Source organism: Miscanthus floridulus, chromosome 18, assembly GCF_019320115.1.
Source record: "Miscanthus floridulus cultivar M001 chromosome 18, ASM1932011v1, whole genome shotgun sequence".
NCBI lineage: Eukaryota > Viridiplantae > Streptophyta > Magnoliopsida > Poales > Poaceae > Miscanthus > Miscanthus floridulus.
The window spans coordinates 75329788-75354114 of record NC_089597.1 but is presented as its reverse complement, the minus strand read 5'-3'; the positions used below and the strand labels follow the sequence as shown (position 1 = coordinate 75354114).

Here is a 24327-nt window from a genome sequence, read left to right as displayed (position 1 = left end):
AACCATCCTTGCTGTAAAGATATCATTCCCAACTCGTGCTAATAAACCGAGACCCTCGCATGCTGCTCGCCGCTGTGCTGTAGAAATTTCAGGCTCTACTAAAATGGCCTAAAGCAACAACCATGTTAAATTTGAAGATGGGTGGTAGGAATCGAAATTATAAGCTGTCAAATATTGTGTATCGCATTACCTTGAATATGGACTGGATCATACTTAATATATCAATTGGCAATGATTTAGCACCACGTAAAGTGAGGAATTCCTGGAACATAGCATGTACAATATTAGTAACTAAGGGAATAGATGATATTGTTAGAGGTCAGAATACATAAAAATGTGATAAATACCTTTAACCCTGACAATAGAGCAACACATGCATTTGTAACGAGAAACTTAAACCACAGGTACTTCTTCCCAGACTTCAGGCACTGGTCAAGATTGTTCAAGAGGCTTATCTTGACAGTGTTTTCCTGTTAATGGATTTGTTAAAATATAATTGTAGAAAACTATCCAGCAGAGGGATAATCTTCTAATAAAAACATGAGTGGATCCCAGAAGTTAAGATTGCACCTGACATGCAAATATGGAACCATAACAGAGAAGCATCTGGTTGACAAGCATTTTGCGAATTGACTCTGGCTTCATATAAGAAAAAGAACCATATATTATTCAGAATCTGCACCTGACTAGCAAAAGTCACATGGAAGCATAACGATAGTTTAACTATACTAAATGGCACTAACAGTTAATCAAAATTCCAATTAACAACACAAAGATTGTGCAAGTTGGAATAATACAATATCTATGAAAATGAAAAATATTCCTAGGGCTCGCTTGTCATCCTAAGAGAGGATGTTGTTTTCTAACCACCATACTTCTTTGCAGTATTAGCAAGTCAATTTTGGCTTACTATGCTCTTGCAAGAAAAATGCAGTTAAGAAAATAATACTGTTCTTTTTCAGAATGGCACTGTACTCCCATTTCGTGATTCTGAAGGGGGTTTGAAGTGCAATTTAGAGAAGGGAAAACTTATGAGGAAAAAACCTAACATGCACAACAACAGTCTTAGTCACTAAGGCTAAATAGCTTGTTCTAGAACCCGTTCACGCTAGTTCAGAATTGGCCAGGGGTGAGGGTACTGCTTCTCAGGCTAAATATAAGAAGACAGCTACCTGAGGGAAGTTGCTGATTTCATCATCCCACACACACGGTAGAAACCCGTCAGCACCACCATCAAAAGCACGTAATTCATCCTCAAATGAATCCCTGTAGCCAAAACTCCATCAAAAAATACAAAAGAAGTCCAGAGAATTTTTGTATTGTTTTCCTTCTAATCTAATGACAGGCAGCTCTCCTGCCAGTTAGAGAAAAACAAAATAAATCATATTTGACAAATACCTTCCAGGTATCCATGGACCCAGCGAAGCATCTCTCTTATCCAACAAAAACTTCAAGCATGAGCTTTCTTCCCATCCAGAAGGATCACTAATTACATCGACCATCATTTTAAGTACACAGAAGAAAAGGCAGATAATACAACATTCCAGAGTGGGATGAGGAAGTTATAGTAGCTGGAAATTTCTAAAGATTAAACTCATGAAAAAGTTGCACTCATGAAAAAAATCTATCAAAAGAAGCAATCATGCAGATTGGTAATTCAAACACAAAGATGCAATTAGTAAGCGTGCAAGTGCAATACAACTAATCACAATTTTACATGCATATTAAGTTTGTGAATAGATACAACTTACATGCAATTCCATCAAATATGATAGTAATCATGCTTGTCATTAGATATATGTGTACTGGGTAGTAATTTATCCACTGTACAGGGTTTCTTTGCATATATTGACACTTCTTGTACATTGCGCTGGAATACAAGTGAGCTACTGCTAACAGTTGTTAAGGCAGTAATGTGAGATGCAGCACCTGGGCACAACCTAGATGCCCAACCTATGTGACAGACGCCAGAGCGACGCCATAGAGGGAAATCCATACTGCTGCAGCTGCATCTGTACAAGGGATATCAGACACATAATTGGCTGCTGCTGTGCATGACTGCATGCTGGCTGTAGTGCCAAGGTGAGCCTCCTTGAATTATGAGCCTTGCCATCAGCCCACCTGGCCCAAGGCATTCGAGTAAATGGTAAGCCTAAAGCCTGGAGCTTCCTAGAGCCACACAGAATGACAAGTCAGCTCCACCACCGATGCTTGCAGTTCAACAAATTGAGTGATACGTCACCACTACTTTTTCGAAAATCCCACCCATTCTCCTGCAGTTCCGCATCCCGCACCTCCTTACTTCCCTCCCAGTGCCACCTGGCTTCCTTCCAGCATTGCCCAGTGCAGGTCAACACATCATGTAGTGGTCCAGCAGATATGCCGGCAAAACCCCGTGCTTCAGCAAAGGCCTGGCCTTCAGCAGCAACAGGGATGGGGATTGCGAGTTTGCGAAAGCAGCTTTGTGGCCCTTTTACTCTCGTTGGCCACAGCATCACCCTTGAATGTCTGGATGAACCATGCTAGTGATCATGTGCAGTGTGTTCTAAAACTGTGTGATGCATTCTAAAACATTTTCAAATAGGTTTTAACATTCAATCATCTTGGCATTTTAGAGGGCAAGCAAGTCTCAAATATTATGTCTTGTTCATCAAAATCATCAATGGAAGTTACAACAGCAACACATGAGTGATTTATGCATAGCCTGCTAGCACCACTAGAAGTTTACCACATCCTCGAGTAAGTAGATAGCATGTCACACAGGCAGGAGTTTGGTCGCCCTTTGGTGGTTCTTTTTTAGTTGCAAGTGCACTTTCTTGTGTGTACCAATGCCAGTGGTTGAATGAAATTTCAAAATTTCATGCTTCCTTCAGGAAGAAAACTAGGATCTTGCTATTTCAGCAAGAGTTTCCTCATATAATATTGGCAATCATTCTTAATGATGTCAAGTTTTAACTAAAAGTCCAGATTTCACAAATTTGTAATCATGTCATCAATGGACCTAACTACAGTTTCTGAGTAGTAGGCAGACTCAAAAGTAACAAGACTAGGCATCTGGATTGCACAAAAATAAGTTCAGTGGCCTAGACTATAGAATTGTTTTTCAAAGTAATCACAAGAGGGTTTCGAAATTTATTGACAGTAAAAAGGTGTAGTATTCAATATATTTAATAATTTCAACAAGTCAAAGCATAATATTGTGTCAAGTCTAAAGACAATAGCAGTGCAATCAAAGAGGTGCACAAACCTGAATGGACTTGAGCATAGCTGAAGCATCTGCTGGTGCTCGGTTTTATATACCACTGGATTCGAAAGGGACCGATATGCCATCAATGTTCTAGTTGTGAGTAGGTCCAGCGCAGACCTTACATTGGGCACTTGTTTAGATCTCAACGAAGATATGAGGGATAGAGCTCTGAACGATATAGTTTCAGAATTAAGCACCATAAATGATACACATCAGAATAGAAATGCATCAGTAAATGTTTACGCACCCGGCGAGGTAGGCCAGTACAGGATTAAGCAAGATTCCACCATCAGCAGTTGTGATAACTGGATAAACAAAACTTCTTATGAAGGCAGTAAGCGCCTCAATTGCAACTGACAGAACCCTGCAGCATATATATATATATATATATATATATATATATATATATATATATATATATACACACACACTAAACATTAGTGAATACCATCAATTGGACGAAAAGTAAAATTGTTGGAATGAGCCATATATGATGCTGTCCAATGCAATTTTGTCTTGTGTGATCATTCTATTTGCCTTGTGCAACTGCCTAATGTTTAAGCTGATTATGTACTATAGGGGTAAAACAAAGTAGCATCAAGGAACTAGATCATTAGTATGGGCATCCAAGAAGATAAAAAATGGTATTTCTCAAGAAAAAAAATGAGGGCTAATACCCTATGAATTAGTAGAGCAAAAACATACAATGGTGCTCGTGCAGTCCGCATGCACTCAATAAAACTCACCGCAATTCTGATGCCCAATCCTGTATATGACGAAGGTAAGATTCAGGATTTCCAGTAAAAAGACCAGCCCATAGCAAAAGAACATCAAACACCTGGTCTTCCAGCTCCTGCATACATGGTCATGTATAATAGAAAGACCCATCACTCCCATCGCTATCAAATATCTATACCTATTTTACAAATTACAAAGTATCCCTAATACCTCTTTTGGCATGGATGCTAGAAGAGAAGCTAATAGCAACCAACCGGCTTCACGCTCTGCAATAGCAGCCACTGGATTTCGACTGAAACAATTCAGCATTTTTTTGGATAATTCAAGTACAGAATTGGGCAGCCTGCATAATATTCAACATGCAAAATGAGCCAGGAGTACATGATTCTGGGATATAATATTTGGCCAGACATATATTTTCGAGTATGTGCAAATTCTATCTTTGACTGGTTCTGCTAGGCTGCCAGCATCATTTTAATAATTTTTCTTAGAATTTCGCAAACTCTGGAAGTATCCAAGATGTCAGATTAGATTGTAGCCATGTCTGGAATGCAAATGTTTCAAGTTTATGGGATGGAAATGTTTAAAATTTATTAATAGGGATAAACAACAAGGAAAGCATGTTGAAGTATAGTGAGGTGAACCTCGCAGGATAACCAAGAAGCAACTTTGGCGATATTGCAACAAGAGCAGCTAACACAGTGGCCTGTCCATGTAGTGAGTCGAGCTCAAGGTTCAAACTTTTGCCCTGTTATTACAACCAAATTTGTCAAGCAAGTAAAGGTTAAAGCAAACTGTATGAAAAATGTTATAGTAAATACAGCAAGAAGAGGGCAAACAATTGATATGAAAGATTAACCTAAAGCCATTGACAATGCCACCAATTAAGCACTGAACAACATGCTACACAGCTAGTGCCAGTTCATCCACATAGGAATTGTAAGTACAGAACTAGGCTAATGAACTTTTGCAATGACCTCCAACAGAGTAACCTGAGAGCAAGACAACAGTCCAAGGAGAAAATTGGAAGTTTGCCCTCATGGCAGGTAGGCTTTGCCCGAATGCCATCAAAGTTGTAGGCTTCGCCCAAATACCCTTATGAAATGAGTCTCTGAAATGCCATTTTGATATTTCAGCACTCTTAATCTTAATTAATTATTTTCATCCAAATAAAGTAGAATGTCATTTTTGCCCTTGTGATTTTACCTTCATCCCCGTCTCTCACATGTCCGTGTCATTCGTCTCGTTCGGTATGGAACTTGGGGCCGGTTAGGGCCTTGGGGCAGACGGAACTTGGTCCGGGTGTCCAGAGCGGGTTTGGGCCGTCGATGATTGGAGCAGTGGCACCGGCATCAGGTCGTCGAGAGCCCCATACACGGACGGAACGGGCACGAACCACACAAACGGCATGAACAGATGAGAGATGAGGTGAATGTAAAATATCACAGGGGCAAAAACATCATTCCAGGTCCTGTTATTTGGATGAAAAAAATAAAGGAGTGCTGGAATCTCGGCGTACCCAGTGCAGAGAGCTCCCGCTCTGTACGGGGTCTGGGGAAGGGTGTCAGTGGCAAGCCTTACCCTCGCCTGTGCAATGCGAGGAGACCGCGACTCGAACCCGGGACCTTCCGGTCACAGGCGGTAAGACTCTACCGCTTGCACTAGGCCCGCCCTTCAGTGCTGGAATCTCGATTATGGCATTTTAGAGGGACTCCTTTCATAAGGGCATTGGAGCAAAGCCCACAACTTTGATGGCATTCGGGCGAAACCCACTTGCCATGAGAGCCAAATTCCAATTTTTTCACAGTACAAGATCCTGTCTATCATTTCTGCATGTACTGCACACAGTTTTTTTCCTTGAATATGCAGAAGACCTGCACATCATTACATTAGGAAGAAAAATAAAAATACAATGGTAATTACATACACCCACCACCACTACTGTACACAGCTTGGGTGGTACTTCTGTATGGACAGTACATATCGTGCACTGATTTTCCTATTCTGGAGACAACACACATGATTGTAAAGCACCATAAGAGATGCAGTTACTAAGAATTTTAACTCTTCTAGCTTCAACTGCAAAAGGTTGTTCTAGCATCAGAGGCGAAGCATAAGTTAGGCCAAAAGGAGCTATGTACCCTCCCAATTTCTTAAGAAAGCAAATAAAACTACTTGACAAAAAATATGTAAACAAAGAATGTTTAATTTAGTTTGATCCCCTCTGTAATTCTAGCCAAGCTCAGCCACTGACTAGCAGTGATTAACTTCGGCCATTTTAAGATCCATGAGTAACTTAATAAATTCTGCAAAATATATCCAATCATGTTGCACCTCGATATATCCCCAATACAAGCTTCAACACAGAAAAGATTTACCAAAGTAGACATTAGCCATGATAGGGATAGTCATGTCACTGATAGGAAGTAATATACCTTATCAAATGATACAGTCTCTCTAAGAGCTTGCAATGTTGTAAGACCATATGAAACTAAACCACCTACACAAGTAGGGTCAACCTCTGCTAAAGCACGCAATGTTAAAGCTGCCTCCACACGGACCTATACATGGTCAAAAGTAGATATCAGGGTCATTCACCAGCTTCATACAACAAAATGATAACATAATTAAACATAGAATGTGACATGGAGCAAGTTTCATGTTTCCATTTCAAGAAATGAAATGCATGATGTGAGCAGCCTAGGGACATCAACATCAGGCTGCAATAAAATGATTACCAATGCATCCAACTGTCAAGTCATTAGCATGAAACAAACGCTACAGATAATAATGAAAGGCGAAGTAGCATGTTGTGGACGCCTTCTCGGGGAAGAAGTACCAGCGCAAGAAGGATCGGGCGTCCACTAGTGGCTAGGAGAGTTTGTTCATAGTTTGTTTCAAGATTTTGTTTTGGATTGATTTGGTTAGCATTTTGTTAGCAAGTTTGTTACTTGTTAGGGTCTGTAAGACATAATTGCTCCCCAAATCTCTCTTTGCTGCAGATTAGATGGAGCTGGTCAGCCCTGGCTGTCCACTCGCTGCTGCTGCTGTAGCAGTAAGGCAATAGGCCTTAGTTGTAGTGGTTTGCATCAGCCATGTAGTGTAGAGTATGGCTGAGCTAAGTCTTGTACCTTAGAGTAGGTAGTTGGTGTCCTCACCATACCTTATTGTACCTGATAGAGGTACATGTAGTTGTATATATACTACACCCTAGTGCAATGCAAAATTCAGTTCAGCTGAAGCCAGTTTCAGAGCTGCAAAGCTGCTGCTCGGCTGTGTGTGCTGTGCTCAAGCCCTTTCTTCTACCTCTAGCCGTAGTGTGTGTGAGTGAGCTGGGTGAGCTGATTGCTCACCTGTGCAGGGAGTCAAGGGACCAACAGGGTCAGCTCTATATGTATAAGACAGACAGAACAATTGAGATTAAATAAATAAGGATAAACCAAAGAAACTCAGAGCCTCCAGAGGAAGGACAAGTTCAGTTTATCGTTGCCATTCCTATCTATTGCTACTCGCCAAACAAACGATACAGGAAATAATGAAAGGCGAAGTAGTATGTTGTGGACGCCTTCTCGGGGAAGAAGTACCAGCGCAAGAAGGATCGAGCCTCCACTAGTAGCTAGGAGAGTTTGTTCAGAGTTTGTTTCAAGATTTTGTTTTGGATTGATTTGGTTAGCATTTTGTTAGCAAGTTTGTTACTTGTTAGGGTCAGCTCTATATGTATAAGACAGAACAATTGACATTAAACAACAATAAACCAAAGAAACTCAGAGCCTCCAGAGGGAGGACAAGTTCAGTTTATCATTGCCATTCCCATCTATTGCTACTCGCCAATCCAGCCATATCAAGCATTCAGTTTGCCTCAGCACCCACTAAGATCAGGTGCACAGCAAGTGTTTCTATGTAGGAACTGGGAAACAAAAGGTATCATGAAACGAGCTTTAAGACATATAAACTGTGATCTAGTGGGTGCTAAACTATGGGTTTTCTCTACAGGGAACAGGATTGTACAGTTGTACACTATGTAATGCAATCAGAATACCAAATGCAAGGGTTTATTTGTATAAGCTTGTCATCATCGGCAATTTATTGCTCCCACCAGTTGAAACAGGTGCCCTCCTAGTACATGGAGACATATATCTTAATTTGACCAGTAACTTCTTTATGGGTAGTTAGATGGCCAATAGAAAATGGCATGCCCAGATTTGTCTAAGACACTTAAATTATATTATATTTTTATCAGGTACAAATATATTATAATAGAAATAGGTCATCAGCGTAATATTTTTTAGCCCATGCATCTTCAACACAAGTACACGACACTTGTGGCTGAAGGGAGTATTAAGTATTTCATCGCCATTCAAAGAATAAAATGTATTGAATGTAGATTACAGTATGGCAATTAATCAAGTTTTTCATATTGCCTATGAAATTACTCCCTCCATTTTTGTACATTTCACAAGCTTCACCAAAATGCTGTTTGCAAATACTTTTCAAAGCACAGTTTTCAATACACATTTCCATATTTGCCCCTGCAGGCCTAGCCCAACCCAGCACCTTGAAAGATTAAGCCTAGTGTTCTTGATATTTTGGAGCTCCATGTTTAGGATAAGTAGTACTCCCTCCATCCCAAATTATAAGTCATTCCAAGAATCTTGGAGTAGTAGTTAGTGCCTATGTCATGGCATCTTATCTTTACTTTAGCATCTTATCTCTACTTTAGTTGTTGCAAGTTTGTTTTACTTCCTAGCTGTAAAAGCAGACCTCTGGTTCTATATATGAACCAAGAAGCAGCCATGGTTATGGTGGCTAAGTAATAAAGAAAATTGCCAAATACTTGTGTCTTTGCCAACAATTGGTACCAACCTCGACAGTGGCGCTACACACCACATGACAAGGCGGCGGGAGATCTTCTCCGACCTAGACTGCGGCGTGCGCGGCTGTCAAGTTTGGAGACGCCTCCACCGTAGAGATCCAAAGTGTCGGCAGCCTGCGCTATCTCGTCCACACCCAACCAGACTTGGCGTTCGCCGTCGGCTACGTCAGCCGGTTCATGCAGCGGCCGACAGTGGAGCATCAGCAGGCCATCAAAAGGAACCTATGCTACATCGCGGGTACGCTCGACTACGGTTTGCACTACCCAAGGTGTCCCGGAGCGGCGCATTTCGTCGGCTACAGCGACAACGACCACGATGGCGACATCAACACGAGCAAGAGCACAAGCGGCTCTGTGTTCTTCCTTGGCAAATGCTTGATCAGCTGGCAATCGGTCCAGCGGCAGGTGGTGGCAATGTCCAACTGTGAAGCAGAGTACATCGCCGCCACCTCCACCGCCACTCAAACGCTCTGGCTGGCTCGGCTGCTGGGTGATCTACTTGGCAAAGACGCCGAGGCAGTCAAGCTCAGAGTGGACAGCAAGTCTGCCCCGTCTTCCATGAGCGCAGCAAGCACATTAGGGTCAAGTACCATTTCATCAGGGGCTGCTTGGATGAAGGGAGTGCCAGGGCCAACTACATCAACACCCAGGATCAACTTGCGGACTTCCTAACCAAGTCACTTGGACGGGTCAAGTTCCAGGAGCTTCGCGCCAGAATTGGGATGGTTCAAATCACTCCAAAGGCACCACACAAGGCTTAGGGGGAGAATTGAAAGATTTGATATTTTGGGGCTCCATGTTTAGGATAAGTAGTAGTAGTTAGCGCCCATGTCATGGCATATTATCTTTACTTTAGCATCTTATCTCTACTTAGTTGTTGCAAGTTTGTTTTACTTTCTAGCTGTAAAAGCAGACCTCTGGTTCTCTATATGAACAAGCAAGAAACTACACAGTAATCAAGATCAATAGAAAGACAAATAAGATAGTTGATAGCCTTGCTAAAAAGGCAAGACGAGCAAGCCTCCCAAATTCATGTCTTTTTTCTTGCCAGGCACTTGCTCATCATCCAACTTGTAATATCAAGCATGTGCTAGAAAACAATGATTGGGGTAACAAGATCCCCATATCTGTAACATGTTTATGATGCAATGAAGCTTTAACTTAAAAAAAAACAGCCATGGTTATGGTGGCTAAGTAATACAGACAATTCCCAAATACCCTGTGTCTTTGCCAACACACCTCACCAACCAACATCATTGGAAAATTGACTTCCTAGTATTGGCAGTGGCATGTTTTTTTCTTGAACATGCCGGAGAGCTGCATATCCTTAAATTAAGAAGAAAAAAGTAGAGAAGCCATTACAAAACACACACCAATACCCCCACCTCACTCAAACAACTAGATCGCCAATATTATTACATGACCACTTCCTAGTACTGTGGTGGCATGTTCTCAGCCAGGAAATTGAACTTCTCATGATGCACTGCCTATTATAGAATGTGTTTTATGTGCTGTACAAAAGGGAGCAATTTAATCATAATGTTAAAAAAATTAATTGCCTAGGTATGTGTACAAGTGTCACTTATTCAATCAAATCAAACATGTTGTCAAAAAAATCAAATCAAACAAAAAATAAGGGAGTAAATGGTTAATTTAACCTACCCCCTGCAAGTAGAAAAGGCACAATTCAATAGTATATACCTATGATGCTTATTTAAACTGATATAGCATGTATTTGCTGAACAAGTATAATGATTCAACAGCATGTGCTATAACAGAAATTGTGTGCACAACATACATGAGCAGAAGAATGAGATAATGCTGCAACAACTGTGTTATCAAGTACATCCTTGAATTCAGCTGGAACCTGCAGGATAGTACATACCATGTATTTATAGCATTAGTAATAATGTTGACCAGAAAGAATTTGAACATTTCCAGAGTGAACATAATGTCAAGTTTAGTAATACATATACATATTCCATATAGTATATATACTTGTACATAGTTCTAGACTTCTAGTCCACAATGGCCCATATGGCCCAGGGCCCAGGGGAGAACAGAAAAAGAGAAAACATATCCTACTCGAGCAGTTTGATAATTTTAACAACTTGCTGAAACCAAGGAGGTTTCAGGCCTTGAGTGGTAACGAAGACAGGAATAGGAAACTGGGCTAGAGACAGTCTATCAAATGGAAGAGATCTATTGGCAACAAAGGGTTGGAAAGAACTGGATCATCAAAGGAGATTCTAACTCAAAATTCTTCCATCTTTATGCCAATGAACAAGGGTTGATAAGGGACCAGCAGGAGATAGTGGACCATGTGGTTTCCTTCTATAAAGATATTTTTGGCCCTAATAAACACTTCAACCTACACTTGGCGCCAACCTTTTGACGAGACCACTCCTACCTTTCCCTACTAGAGAAAAACTTTCTGACAGAACCTTTCAATTATGAAGAGGTGAAAGAGGCGGTCATGGATATGAAGAGGGACACAGCCCCAGGACCAAATGAGTTTGGCGTATCTTTCTTCCAACATTTCAGCGAGCTTGTTAAAGAGGATTTGATGAATATGTTCAGGGATTTTCATGGAGGCTCTCTAGACATCACCGTTCAAACTATCGAGTAATTACTTTGGTCCCTAAGGTCAAGGAGGCCAATTTTATTAAGCAGTATCGCCCATCTGTTTGTTGAATGTGCATTTCAAGATCTTTACCAAAGTTCTGACTAATAGGTTATCTAAGTGTGCTAGGGGGGTGATTGGACAACACCAAACCGGGTTCATTAAAGGCATAAACATCCTTGAAGGAGTGGTAGTGTTACATGAGGTCATTCACGAACTAAAATCAAACAGGAAACAAGGTGTGATCCTGAAGATTGATTAGAGAAAGCATACGACAAGGTAAGATGGACTTCCTAGAAGAGGTCATGAGGGGTAAAGGTTTCCCTGAAACTTGGATAAACATCATAATGGACACTGTTATGGGGGGTAAAGTCTGCATCAATGTTAAATGGTAGCAGAAGCCCTTTTTTCAAAATCTTCAAAGGCCAAAGACATGCTGAACCTCATGGACGCATTCCACCTCTCTCCCCTCTGCTTTTCAACTTAGATGCTGATGCCCTCAGTGTGATGTTGGAGAAAGCTGTACATCATGGACGCATAGTAGGCATTCTTCCAGGCCTTATCGCGATTAATCGTCCTTATCGGTACCTAGCACTCGATTAGGCCCTCCGATTCGATCAGAGCGATCAGAAACCTTATCGTCCGATTAATCGTCGATAAATCGTCCTTATCGGTGTCTTAACCGATCAGCACGCAGATGGGCTGCTTCAGCAGTTCAGCTTACTGGGCTATATTTGTTTGGGCTAGGCCCATTAGGGTTTCTCTTTTATACCTCTCCCCCACTCTTTTTCTCACCTCCTCAGTCCTCACTCCCACTCTCCAGCCGTCCGCTGCTGGGCTGCATCTCTTCCTCTCCATCCTCACTCCCTCCTCCCTTCAGGTTCCAATCCAAGCTGCCCGTCCGTGCATCTTCCCTGCTGCGTGCTGCTTCCTCCTCCCTCCTGCTGCAGGGTCGCCAATTCTCTTCCCCACTGCTGCAGGTCCAAGGGAGCACGAAGATATAGTCTTGATGCTTGATGTCTACTATATAAGTATATAGTATATGGTATATATACCATACATATATGATATATAGTCCTGCTACATGCTGGACGATTATATGGACGATTAGACCGATAAGAGGTCGATTAATCGTCATTATCGTCGATTAATCGTCCTGATCGTCCTTATCGGTACCATAACGATTAGGGACGATAAGCCGATTTAAAAACATTGGTTTTGAGTGGAGCCTGGTCTCAAAATAAACTTCCACAAGAGCAAAGTCTATGTTTTTTTATATACACAGGAGGATAAAGAGAATTGCAAACATGCTGAACTGTCTTCTAGGCAATCTCCCAATGAAATACCTTGGAATCCCTATCACTGACCATCATTTGAGCATTGCTGCTTTCACCGGTATTTTTGATAAAATGATGAAGAGACTTGACCCATGGAAGGGTAAGCTCCTAACGTTGGGTGGCAAGCTCATTTTAACCAACACATGCCTCAGTATCGTACCGATATACACTCTGGGCTTTTATCAGCTTGCTGGAGGGGCTCACCAGAAGATGGGCACCATTAGATCCAATTTCTTTTCGGAACCGAAAATAACTTTAAGTACCTTATGGCCAAGTGGAAATGGTCACTAGACCCACCAAGGGGGTCTGGGGATTATTAACACTAAGCTCATGAATGACTCTAGTTAAATGGATTTGGAAAATCATGCAAGGAAATGTGGTATAGAATCCTGGAAGCTAAATACATGCATGATGGTAACTTTTTCAAGTCAAGACAGCTAGGTTCCTCCCAGTTTTGGCAAGATCTTCATAAAGTCAAGCATCTCTTCAAATGGGAAGCCATCTTCAGGATGAAGAGTGGCAAGAAAACCTTCTTTTCGCAGGATGTGTGGCTAGATAATATCCCTCCTAAGCAGAAATATCCTGATCTCTATAATATCTGTGAGGACCCTTTTGCTACGGTGGCTGAATGCAACTATGAACACGGATGGGAGATTGGCCTGCATAGATATTTGTCTCAACATAACCTTCCCCAGTGGCAGGAGTTGATGAATCGATTACAAAGAATTCACTGACACCCGAATGCAAAGGATGAGGTGGAATGGGGTCTGGACAAGTCCAAAGCCTTCTCTACCAAATCACTATACATGTTTTAACTGATGGCGGGGTGTGCTCTAGAACTACCCTAAATATTTGGAAGTGCAACGTGCCAATGAAGATCAGAGTGTTCCTCTAGCAACTCTTTAATAATAAACTGCAGACGGCTACAGTCCTAAAGAGGAGAGACTGGAAGGGCAGCGAGAAGTGTTATGCGGAGAATTAGAGAACATCGATCACATCTTCTTTAGATGCCACATAGCTAAATTTGCATGGTGCTGCATTAGGGATGCATTTGGTTTTGACTCTCTTCCCGCTTCCAGATCAAACTTCATAGGAAGTTGGCTGGAAGACAAAAACCTCTTCAAACGGCAATTTTGAGGAACCGCAATAAAATGGCGATTGATAAACACTTGATAAGTAACCACTCTGAAGTGATATACAATGCTTTATCCTTGCAAAATGGGTGGTACTGCTCAAGCCAAAGGATCAAGGATGGAAGGAATCATGGAGATGGTCTGGAAGTGGCTTAGTGTTGACTGGCCAGCTGATGGCTCCTACTCAGACATTTAGGAAATATAAGACTGTAATAGGCTAGGCTGTCCCGTGCTTTTGTTCTCTGTGTTGACGCTGGTAATCCCAGCTTTGTGTACCGAATCTTATTGCTTACTTAAAAGCAGAGGAAACTCCTTTTAAAAAAAAAGGCCCATGGCCCAGGTGGCTACTGTACACAGGTATATGTATATGCGAAGACTCTAGAATGAATAATATCAGATATTTCCTCTTACATTTGAGCTTCCTCTAGCACATAAAACATAGACTTGCTCAAATTTATTTAACTGGAAATGCACTCAGTATTCTACAATAATACTCATGCGAGCAGGCTTATATAGGTCCTGGTGCACACCCATAGCAACGCCACCCCCATCTTAGACATAAGCCAATTAATATTTCATTTGTTTCTAAGTTCATTCATAAGGGTTAAAGTGAATAAAAACATAAGTTAGAAATAAAGGGGGTTCTGGAACACAGAGTGAATCATATAAAAATTTTCCTATGGTGCCAATCAGATTCTAAATATGAGCTCAAGCACGTATTGAAGTTCTTTTGTTAACTCCAAAGCAACTTTACTTTTTCTCTCTCCTGCTCTGCTCTCTTCAATCATGAAAATTTCATTCAAAATTCTTATAGTACACCCATTGATCCAAATTCCAACCCACCCCCACCCCGCACTTTTCAGTTCCTGTGAGCATGCACTATGCATGACAAATTGGCAACTTCTCATCCAGTTATCCTATTCCTACTTCTTCAATATATTTCCAATGAGGCCCCAAAATGGATCATATATAGATCTAAGATTTGGTTTGGATTACTCAAGTAATTATTACTTAAAGAAGTGTACAGTGTATTTGGAGGTAAGTAAGAATTATATCCGATCCTCCCTCCCTCCCAAAACCCACTGTGTGCATACAATGTTGGGACCCACCAATCAAGGTCCTCGACTTCAGCTGCCCATGTCACATTGTTACCCATTGTGCTCCTTACACACAGTAATTGGACAGGTTCTTTCTAATGGAGGTTGCAATAAACAGTGAAAACACCAAACAGAGTACTAGAGTTCTTTAACTGCAAATACCTCACCCACGCTTCTCAACAGGTAAGACAAAATGCGTAGTGTTGCCACTCTCATCGGAGCTGTGTAGTTCGAAGACTCCAGCTGTACCAGAACTGCATATGTAAAGTAGTAACCTCAAACATTTCTTAACAGTATATGACTAAAAGGAATCTGCCATACCTTTCTTCCCAGAAATACCAAAAATTCACGTTGCGTCGGCTCAGTCATCTGATCCGCGACACCAACTCGAAGAACATACAGAACACATGCCTAGTATTTGCATAATGAGCAATCAGAAACCTTAAATTCTAGAAAATAATAAGACATACGACCACTGTGTCCAACCCCATGTACGAATAAACATCTGTCTTTTGCCTTGGGCAACATGAGGTGCTAATGAGACCTGTGATTGTTGGGTTCAGAGCAGTCATACACGAGTCATAAAAACCCTTTGAACGCATAGCACGATTCTTAACCTTATGGAATTGTCATGCCATAAAATTTCCTTCCTCGTTCTGATATATTTTCTCCTCAATAAACTAAATTTGCCTATCCAATACTAGTGCCAGAGGCGTTACAGTGTTATTTCCACCATACTCTTCTACTGATGAAAAATGTTGTTGCTCAGGTGACTTTGTGCATAATTCATTCAAAGTTTCAAACCAATAATAGGATAACAGTACATGGATTAAGAAATCTTAGAGCAACAAAAGAGGATACCAGTGCATGTGGATCAGGGGAATCATTCCCTTGGAGAATTTCCATTGCTTGTATGGCATAGTTTTGAAGTTCGCTATCTGGGGTGCCATACTTCATATGAATCATCTGTGACAAAACCATTCTAAATAAAGGAGCAAAATGAAATGTGAATACATCATAAAAGCAAGCCAAACTAACTAATCTAGACAAATATCAAAAGTTCGAAACATAAAAGAGTTTATTATGCAATGAACAAAACCAGCACTTGGCTTGCATTTATACCATCAAATAGCTCACTTTGTGCCCTTAACATGTCCCATGTTACTAATTAATTTGTTTTTTCAGACTTTTGCTCTTATTCTCTTTCATACTTCCAATATTAGCTCCTCTATTTCTTAATAAAAAAAAATTTGAAACAATTTCTTAATAAAACTTACATGCAGAAAGAACACCCATGATAAAGCTAAACCAATCCGGAGTTTCTTTGCATTAGCTCCATTTCCTGCAATTTGAAATCAAGAAACAATCGGTTCAATGCATATAAGAACGGATATTTCATAGACATCGAAGCTAACTTGAGCAATGAAGGAACAGTCCCTACACAGAAGTTTGTAACATCATTCAAGGGGTAACATAACACATAGACTCTAAACATTAGAGAACACATAGAAGTAAGAGAAAACAAGGCCCAGGTTCCAATCTTCTCTAAGGCTGATGTTAACCTTCTACTTTCTTTCTTGAGAACCAAAGCTTCTTGTGGCGCAACAGTAGAGTAATGAACTCCAGGGATCAATGAAACCCCTGTAACTGGCGGTGTTCAAATCCAAGCTACTCTTCTTTAGGAAAAAAAATCGGGAGCATGTCTCTCCCTCTGGTTTAGTCTTGCTTGAGAATGGTGATTACATTAGTCAATCTTATATAGAGGAACACTCCTAAGAAACACAGGTACAATCAATCTAAATAATAACCTATTAACTAACAAACAAATAAGAAACCAAATAACTAACTGGTGGCATAAGAAAAAAAATCTTATTATACAACAAATTGCCAACCTTTTTGTCCAATAAAAGGCAGTTCCAAAATTCTGAAATCAGTCCAACCAGAATTAGCCAAAGGACAGGGAAGGTTCCCATCAAGGAGGTCACAAGATCATGTGCCAAAACCTATAATGCTTAAAATATTATTTGTTGGATTTAAATTTACTCCCTCCGCCCGGTAATATAGTGCATTCAAGCATTCAAAAATTGTACTCAAATACAAGGGATTTTAGAGGACAAGAGCTAGTAGCACAAATGGTTTGGTTGCTATTTTGACTAGAAGCAGCAAGGAAAGTGCAGATAGGAAGGTGCATATAATGGAAAAGTTGAAAAGAACAAATTAAAAGCAAGAGATTCATCATTTCTCAGTTTCCCAATAACACATGAAATTAATTCAAAATTTTCATTCATCGGTAATCCATATCCATATGTAAACCTACCTTTTTCATGGAACTACATTGACAATAACAGTCTGGAACTCTGGATAGCCAGCTAAAAGCATTACCCCAAATTATATTTAAAAAAGGGCGTACCCAGTGCAGAGAGCTCCTGCTGGTTTGGGGAAGGGTGTTAGTGGCAAGCCTTACCCTCACCTGTGCAATGCGAGGAGACCGCGACTCGAACCCGGGACCTTCCGGTCACAGGCGGTAAGACTCTACCGCTTGCACCAGGCCCGCCCTTCTATCCCAAATTATATTTATTATAAAGCAAATAATGTATGCACCTAATGCGGTTCATACTAACATTCATAACAAGATTGGAATATGGTAAACAGCAAACGAAAGGATCAATACCCATTTTTAGAGCTATATGACATTTGATGATAGACATCAAGTTAATATCTGATTTCAGACATACTCAAAAGATCAGTAAACATATAACTTCAGACATCTCCCTATCTCTCTTCCAAAATACTCTGACATTAGTTTCCTTTCTGAATAAAGGTTAAACTATAGAAAATTGCAGCATTTGAGTTGAGTTACAGGAGCAGCCATTCATGTAATTAGATGTATTGAACTATACACAAGGAGGACAGAATTTTGTTTCACCTTTGACAAATGGCACAATCAAATGCTTCTGTACACCATCTTCAATTTTCTTTGCAGAAGCAGTTCGTTTTTTCCCGCCTTTCTTCACCTATCAAATAAGCTGGTATCTAAATCGTAAAAGGAAAATGGTTAAGAAAAATGTGAGAATTATATACCTGGGCATCTGGGTTCACTGAAAGAGCAAGTATGGCACCAAGTGCTTCGGCAAATGAATCTCTAACTGAAGACACACTATCTTCCAAACCCTGTGATAAAACATCAATAAAAGGAACAGATTCAGCATATGCTTTTCAGCTAGCTAAGCCACATTAAACATGAGAAAGAAGGTAAATAAACAATACCTTCACACAATAAGACATGGAAGAATTGAATTCAGCCATCCCCAACGCAGGCCCACCAATATTAGCAAATGCCTTCAAGCACCGTGCTGCCGCTACTCTGACAATGAATGATTTATCACTTACACCTCCTCGCATGATGATACGGAAAGCCTCCTGATAAGCTGCAGCAGCACCACCACCACCAGAGCCTTCCAATGCATTCTCAAGCAAGAGAAGAGAATCTTGTCTCACAAAGTCCTGACAAATTTGTTTGAGAACACTGTCAGAATTCCTTTTAGGGTGTGATATACAGCACAACTCAAGCCAGCATAAATGTATACAATGTCTTGGTTTTTTGTTATACTGCACAGGTAAGCTGCACTTGGTAAGGTTGTGTTTAGTAGCTCATATTGTGTTGCATGTAGACTATGTAGTCATCTCCATGTTCTAGTAGATATCTCATGTTCTGGTAGATGTGGGGAAGTGAGAAGATTTCATTTTTGTGTGGTCCATCAGCATGTCCAATTCTGCATTGCCTGATACGACCAAATCTTCCGTACTAGCTAATGTTGCACTGGACCTGCTTTGAGCAATGTGCAAGCCTGCATAAAAGCCACTGCATTGAACCAAACACGGGTAAATTGCACTGCACACGTCGGGATATAGGCTAATGCATGCAACCAAACATACCCTTATTGATAGAAAATGAATTGGACCCACGAAACACCAAAATGGAGAAGGCAGATGTCAACAAGCAATAGTTCAAGAGCATCAGAGATTCTTAGAGATTAGGAAAAAAAAGCATCTAACAAGAAATCGAAAGGTACACTATTGCAGCAATTTCCCGGCTTATAGTCATCATCGTTTCTTGATACTCAAATAAAGATTTTCCATATATCTAAACCAAAATGAAGTATTCCAAAATAATTTTTGAAAAAAAAATACATACAAAGAATTGTGAATAGTTAGATTTACTAAAGAAGACACAAGAATGAGTATATAAAGAACACTAACAGAATCACAGGGAAAGCATACAACCTCATGATACTTCATGAGTTTAGCTACAATGCTTGATGTCTCAATCAGCCCTGCAGTAATCTTGCGTCCAAATAAACGGTAAATTTCCCCCAGACATTGTGCCGCACCTGTTTGGAAATTATCAAGTGCTGTTAAATTATTAGAAAAAGAAGAAATTATAAAAACAACTAAGCTAATCACTCTGATGCTGCACATAAGATTACGTTTATTGCAATTTTCATGAACATCTTTTGAGGAGCTTTTACATGTTAGCAAAATTGGTTTGCTATACTTGGCTAGGGATTGTAAATGGTAACTATAAAAAGCTTATACCCCAGACTTGGTTCAGTCCAGGGCTTGCCAAAACCTTAACACGAGACAAAGGGAAGGACTCTCATGTACCAGTCAAAAACCAATTCCATACTGAATAACCTTAAGCCTTGGCAGCTAAAAGCAATCAATTGAACACACTTTCTGTCTTCACATCTCTGACCCATTTTATCATTTCCTAATCTTTCACTCTGACAATAGCGAGTTGAGAGGAACCAAATGTGACCTCTGCCTCTGAGTTTGTCAATGCCTAATTCAAAAAAGAGTTATGAACTTACTAAGTCCGAAGTTATTTCCACAAGGACAGCTCAGGACATGCACTGATCTCCATTGTTGAAGGTTCTCAATAAGGCCCGTACAATGAAGGGCCAAAGGCTACAACAAATTCATGCATATTTGTGTTAGGATTAATCTTGTCATATGGGCATATTAGTGTTAAACATGCTTGTATAGGCCTAGATGGCCCCTGGATAAGAGAGCTACATGAAGACAGTAGCTTTGAAGTTTGTAGTACTAACTAGTTGTTAGTTGAGTCATTGTAGCACGTCGGTCACTGTAGCAAACCGACTACAGGACTATAAAAGTGGCAGCACCCTTAAGGTTGTGTAACAGAAGTTGAAGCTATGTGAGCTAGATAGAAATGTAGTGTGTGGTCAAGTTAGTAGTAGGCCTTGGTTGTGAAGATCAAGCTATTGTGAAGCTTAGATGTGATAGTAGTAAGCAACTTAGCTTGTCAAGTTAGTAAGTTCTTGATTGTGAAGATCAAGTGAGTGCTTGGTTGTGAAGACCAAAGTAAGTTGTAACCTTTTTGAGTGAAGCTATAAGATTAGTGTAGTACAAACTTGTGTTACTAGCTACTTGTGTTATTGAAATTGAGAATCAAAGTGATTTTGTTTCCAACAATTTGTGTATTTAGAACTAAAGTTTGAAACTGTGAGCCTATTAAGGATAGCCTACTCCTGAAAATAAAGTGAAAATATTTGCATCATCTAAAGGCACACACAAAACTTATGTCTGATGAGTAAAGCAAGTTTTTTTTTTTTTGTAACAAGCTCAGTTCTTTCCTTCATTCTTTGTTTTCATACATGATACATAATCTTTCTCAAACTTTAGCAGTAGTCCTACTACCAGAATACCACCCAGCTGTGCTACTTGGTCCCTACTGTGCTAATCATGTTTAGCAAGAGAAAGAGTTACTTTCAAAAGCAACAATACCAATCAATTTTTCCCTTGTACTTCCCAACATATTTACTTCTCTGCTCATTCAATAAGCAAGTTGAGCTGAAGTGCTCACAGCTTCGAGGCATTCTGGAAGCTGTGGACTCATTAGCTGTACAAGCAAATATGTTGGGAAGTACATATTTACTTCCGCAATGGATTAAGCCTGGGTTGTCCATGACTGACCAACCACAACCTGATACATTGTAGGAGTGCATTGTTAATGCACATTTTGGAAGATCAGTTGATTGATCCAATACAATTTCATTTTGTCGTTAATATAATGCTGAATAGATGAATTCTAAACAGATGGTACGATTCAAACAAGAAATCTAGAAAGATAAATTTCAATTCCTAACCTGCACATGCAATGGCCTCCGCCCTTTTCACATCAACCAAGCACCCCTGCAAGTTACTTGCCCTTGAGTATACAGATATCACATCGCCTTTCTCAATAATCCGGCCCATCGCTGATGACGCCAAGCGCCGAACTGGGCGCCGAGCCCCAAGGACGAGCAAGGATTGGAGAGCATCCTCACATTTCCTTTGCCAAAGTTGTATGGTATCCTGCATAGCACCATGAAAACACACAACTCAACATCATTATTACTCAGTCTGTCATCCAATAATAACTCAGATGGGTGCATGGGCCCAGATCATTTAGCATGTCTTTTTCCTCTGTTGTCCCCCTTCAACTACAGCTAAATGCAACCACATGAAGGGTGTGTTTGGTTAGAGGAATGAGGTGGTCCATCTTTTTCTCACTCTTCACTTTTTTTTGTTTGGTTTGTGAAATGAATGGGTTGATCCATCACTGCCTCATTCCTCACCTCACAAGCCAATCACAAGCCAATAATAATTAGTATATGCATGAGGAATGGGTTGATTCCACCAAAATTCATGGAATGAACTCGTGATGCACCATCTCATGAAGCATGGGATGATTCCACAAACCAAACACACACCCGAAGAGAGCAAACACACACCCGAAGAGAACAAGTTGTTAGACTAGATAGCACAAAACATGGAGCTGCCATTTCGATGAGATCACGGCAGAGCAAGCCCACTTGCAACTAGCTATAACCATGGGGAGGGAACCCGCACAGGGACAGGGATAGCGACAACAGCAGACGTGCAGCGGTGCAGGCGCGCGCATTGCCCTAACGGGAGAGATCTGCGCTCCAGGGAATGATGTCAGGAGGCAGTGGGGCGGACCTTGGGGGCCTCGTCGATGGCGGAGGAGAGCTCGGAGAGGAGGTCGAAGCAGAGCAGCGCGTCGGGGGTCTTCTGCCGGGCCGATGCCACCACGGACTCCAGCTGGGCCACCAGCGCGCCGAACCGCGACAGAGGTATGGGCTCCCCGCCGCCGACGCCCTTCGCCATGGGAGGGCAGGGGTGGGAGCGGGAACGCGTCACGGGTGCTCAGGTGTGTCGTCTTGTTCAACCGAGATCTGGGACTTGCGGTGTAGTAGAGCAGGTTACGCTGGACTCTGGCTTCACCGTACGCACTGTAGAGCTCTCTGGTAGTGGGGCCTTGTTTAGATACCATCCAAATTCCAAGTTTTTTCACTCTCTCTCCATCACATCAATTTTTAGCCGCTTGCATGGAGTATTAAATGTAGGTAAAAAAAATAACTAATTACACAGTTTAGTTGAAAATCACGAGATGAATCTTTTGAGCCTAGTTAGTCCACAATTGGACAATATTTGCCAAATAAGACGAAAGTGGTACTATTCGTTGGGTTGGAAAAAGTTACAATCTAAACATGGCCTGGATGGAATTTGGAGGCAGCGCTGACACGATCCCTAGTTCCATAGTACTGTACGCACGAGGCTCCGATCAAAGACGGCGCGGGATCGAGATCGGCTCTCCTCCCCTTCCCCTGTCTTGTCGTGCCTACGAGTTGGGAAAGGAAGTGAAGAGGACGCCAACAGCTAGGCCCGACTCGGCAGGGACTCAAGGGAAAGGGGGCTGGGCTGCCGCTGGCTTGACAACTGGGCCCCTGGGAAAGCAGAGAGCGGACCAGAATTGAGAATTGGAGAACTAAAGGGAAACGATTCTTTTCTTTTCTTTTTTGAAATAAAGAACACAATAAAAACTTTCCCTTTAATTGGAAACCTCCGAAGAAACATTAACGACCGTTTGGATCCCTTTATTTTAGAGGAATTGAAATCTACATAATGGATTAGACTATTTGACTTAGAATTTGACATTCCACAACATTCTCAAGCTCACAAATAAGCCTATCTCAAATTCATAAGGTGGGAGATAGAAATTGATTCTATATATCACTATACTATAATTCTATTCTCTAACTTATAGCACACCCTTTAACTCACTTTCTTTTAATAGAAATGCAATATATAAATATGTCTCTTGTATGCCTAACAATAAATATACAAATATATTCCATATATAACTATATTAGCTTAATTAATCTATGCATAATTTGTAATTATTAGAATGAATTCAATTCGAGGATCCAAACGGACGATTTCCAAGTACAGAAAAATTCACACAAGATAAACTAAACATATAACCTAAATGCAACAAACACACTTCCATTAACTTGAATATTTTTATAAACCACATTTCCACTCTTTAAATTTGTAACTTGTTAGGTTCATAAACCTGGGGTCCCTCATGGACCGGCTTTCCAACAAAGGCTCGGCCCAGCGAACAACGTTGCGAATGACGCGCAACTCCTAGGTCGGCCCAAATACCTAAATGACAGGCCAGGGGGCGATCCAATCTCCGACCGGAAGACCTGGCCGAGGAGAAACGGTGCCCGCTTCCAACTCTGGCCCGCCTCTCCGACCGGAAGGCCTCACTAAGGAGGAACAGTGCTCGCTTTTGACTCTGGTCCGCCTCCGGACGGCCTCTCCGACCGGAAGGCCTGGCCAAACACCAATTCCAACTCTGACCCTCGTCTCCGACTGGGGACGCACTGAACCCCTGCTTACAGCTCTTCTTCGACTGGCGCAGTCGGAGCCAACTAGGACCAACCGACCGGGAACGCCCGCTTGGTGAGGACCAGGAAACAAATGAAGCAAGTAAGGCAGGGCACTCAAGTCAACCGCAATACCAAGGACTGTACCGTGTACACCTATAGGACAGTACCGACAGGACATGTCAGAAAGAGTGTCCTGCAACCTTCCAGGCATGTCAGAACCCAAGCAGTGTTGTGGACGCCGACATTTGCCCTACAGTATTGTGGACACTTGTAACTCCCATACCAGACGAGCACGGTAAAACCCCTTGCGTACCTCTGGGCATCAACAGTATGGTAGGCACCGACGTCTGTCATATCAGAAGAAGACGACGCAACCTCCCATATTAATAGTGTTATGGGCACCTATAATCATCTTGTACCCGACGGCGTAGGCAACAAGACTTAGCATACGTACACTCTCTCGCTCTCACTTGTAAGGTCATCCCCTTCATCTATAAAAGGGGATGCGCTCTCT

At 41.3% G+C, this 24327-nt stretch overlaps 1 protein-coding gene across 5 annotated transcripts in view; it reads right to left on the bottom strand.

Moving 5' to 3' along the window:
- LOC136523089 (protein SWEETIE-like) overlaps positions 1-22376 on the bottom strand; it is a 43004-nt gene extending 20628 nt beyond the window's left edge. For 4 of the 5 annotated variants that reach the window (XR_010776093.1, XM_066516865.1, XM_066516866.1 and 1 more), the window contains exons 1-23: positions 22075-22376; positions 21219-21426; positions 19333-19439; positions 18316-18552; positions 18130-18219; positions 17975-18062; positions 16326-16390; positions 15910-16014; positions 15370-15459; positions 15211-15291; positions 10657-10725; positions 6421-6546; positions 4630-4733; positions 4196-4328; positions 3994-4100; positions 3495-3611; positions 3248-3415; positions 1399-1485; positions 1173-1266; positions 571-639; positions 348-470; positions 191-262; positions 4-108 (exon numbers count right to left, since the gene is read on the bottom strand). Coding sequence is in view for 4 of the 5 variants with exons in the window: in XM_066516865.1 (XP_066372962.1) it covers positions 4-108; positions 191-262; positions 348-470; positions 571-639; positions 1173-1266; positions 1399-1485; positions 3248-3415; positions 3495-3611; positions 3994-4100; positions 4196-4328; positions 4630-4733; positions 6421-6546; positions 10657-10725; positions 15211-15291; positions 15370-15459; positions 15910-16014; positions 16326-16390; positions 17975-18062; positions 18130-18219; positions 18316-18552; positions 19333-19439; positions 21219-21426; positions 22075-22242 (2613 nt within the window). In the remaining variant the exon portion in view is untranslated. Of the gene's footprint in view, positions 1-3; positions 109-190; positions 263-347; positions 471-570; positions 640-1172; positions 1267-1398; positions 1486-3247; positions 3416-3494; positions 3612-3993; positions 4101-4195; positions 4329-4629; positions 4734-6420; positions 6547-10656; positions 10726-15210; positions 15292-15369; positions 15460-15909; positions 16015-16325; positions 16391-17974; positions 18063-18129; positions 18220-18315; positions 18553-19332; positions 19440-19919; positions 20017-21218; positions 21427-22074 lie in introns of those variants that run through there. The other variant, XM_066516867.1, reaches the window with a different exon arrangement.
- Positions 22377-24327: the final 1951 nt, after the last annotated feature.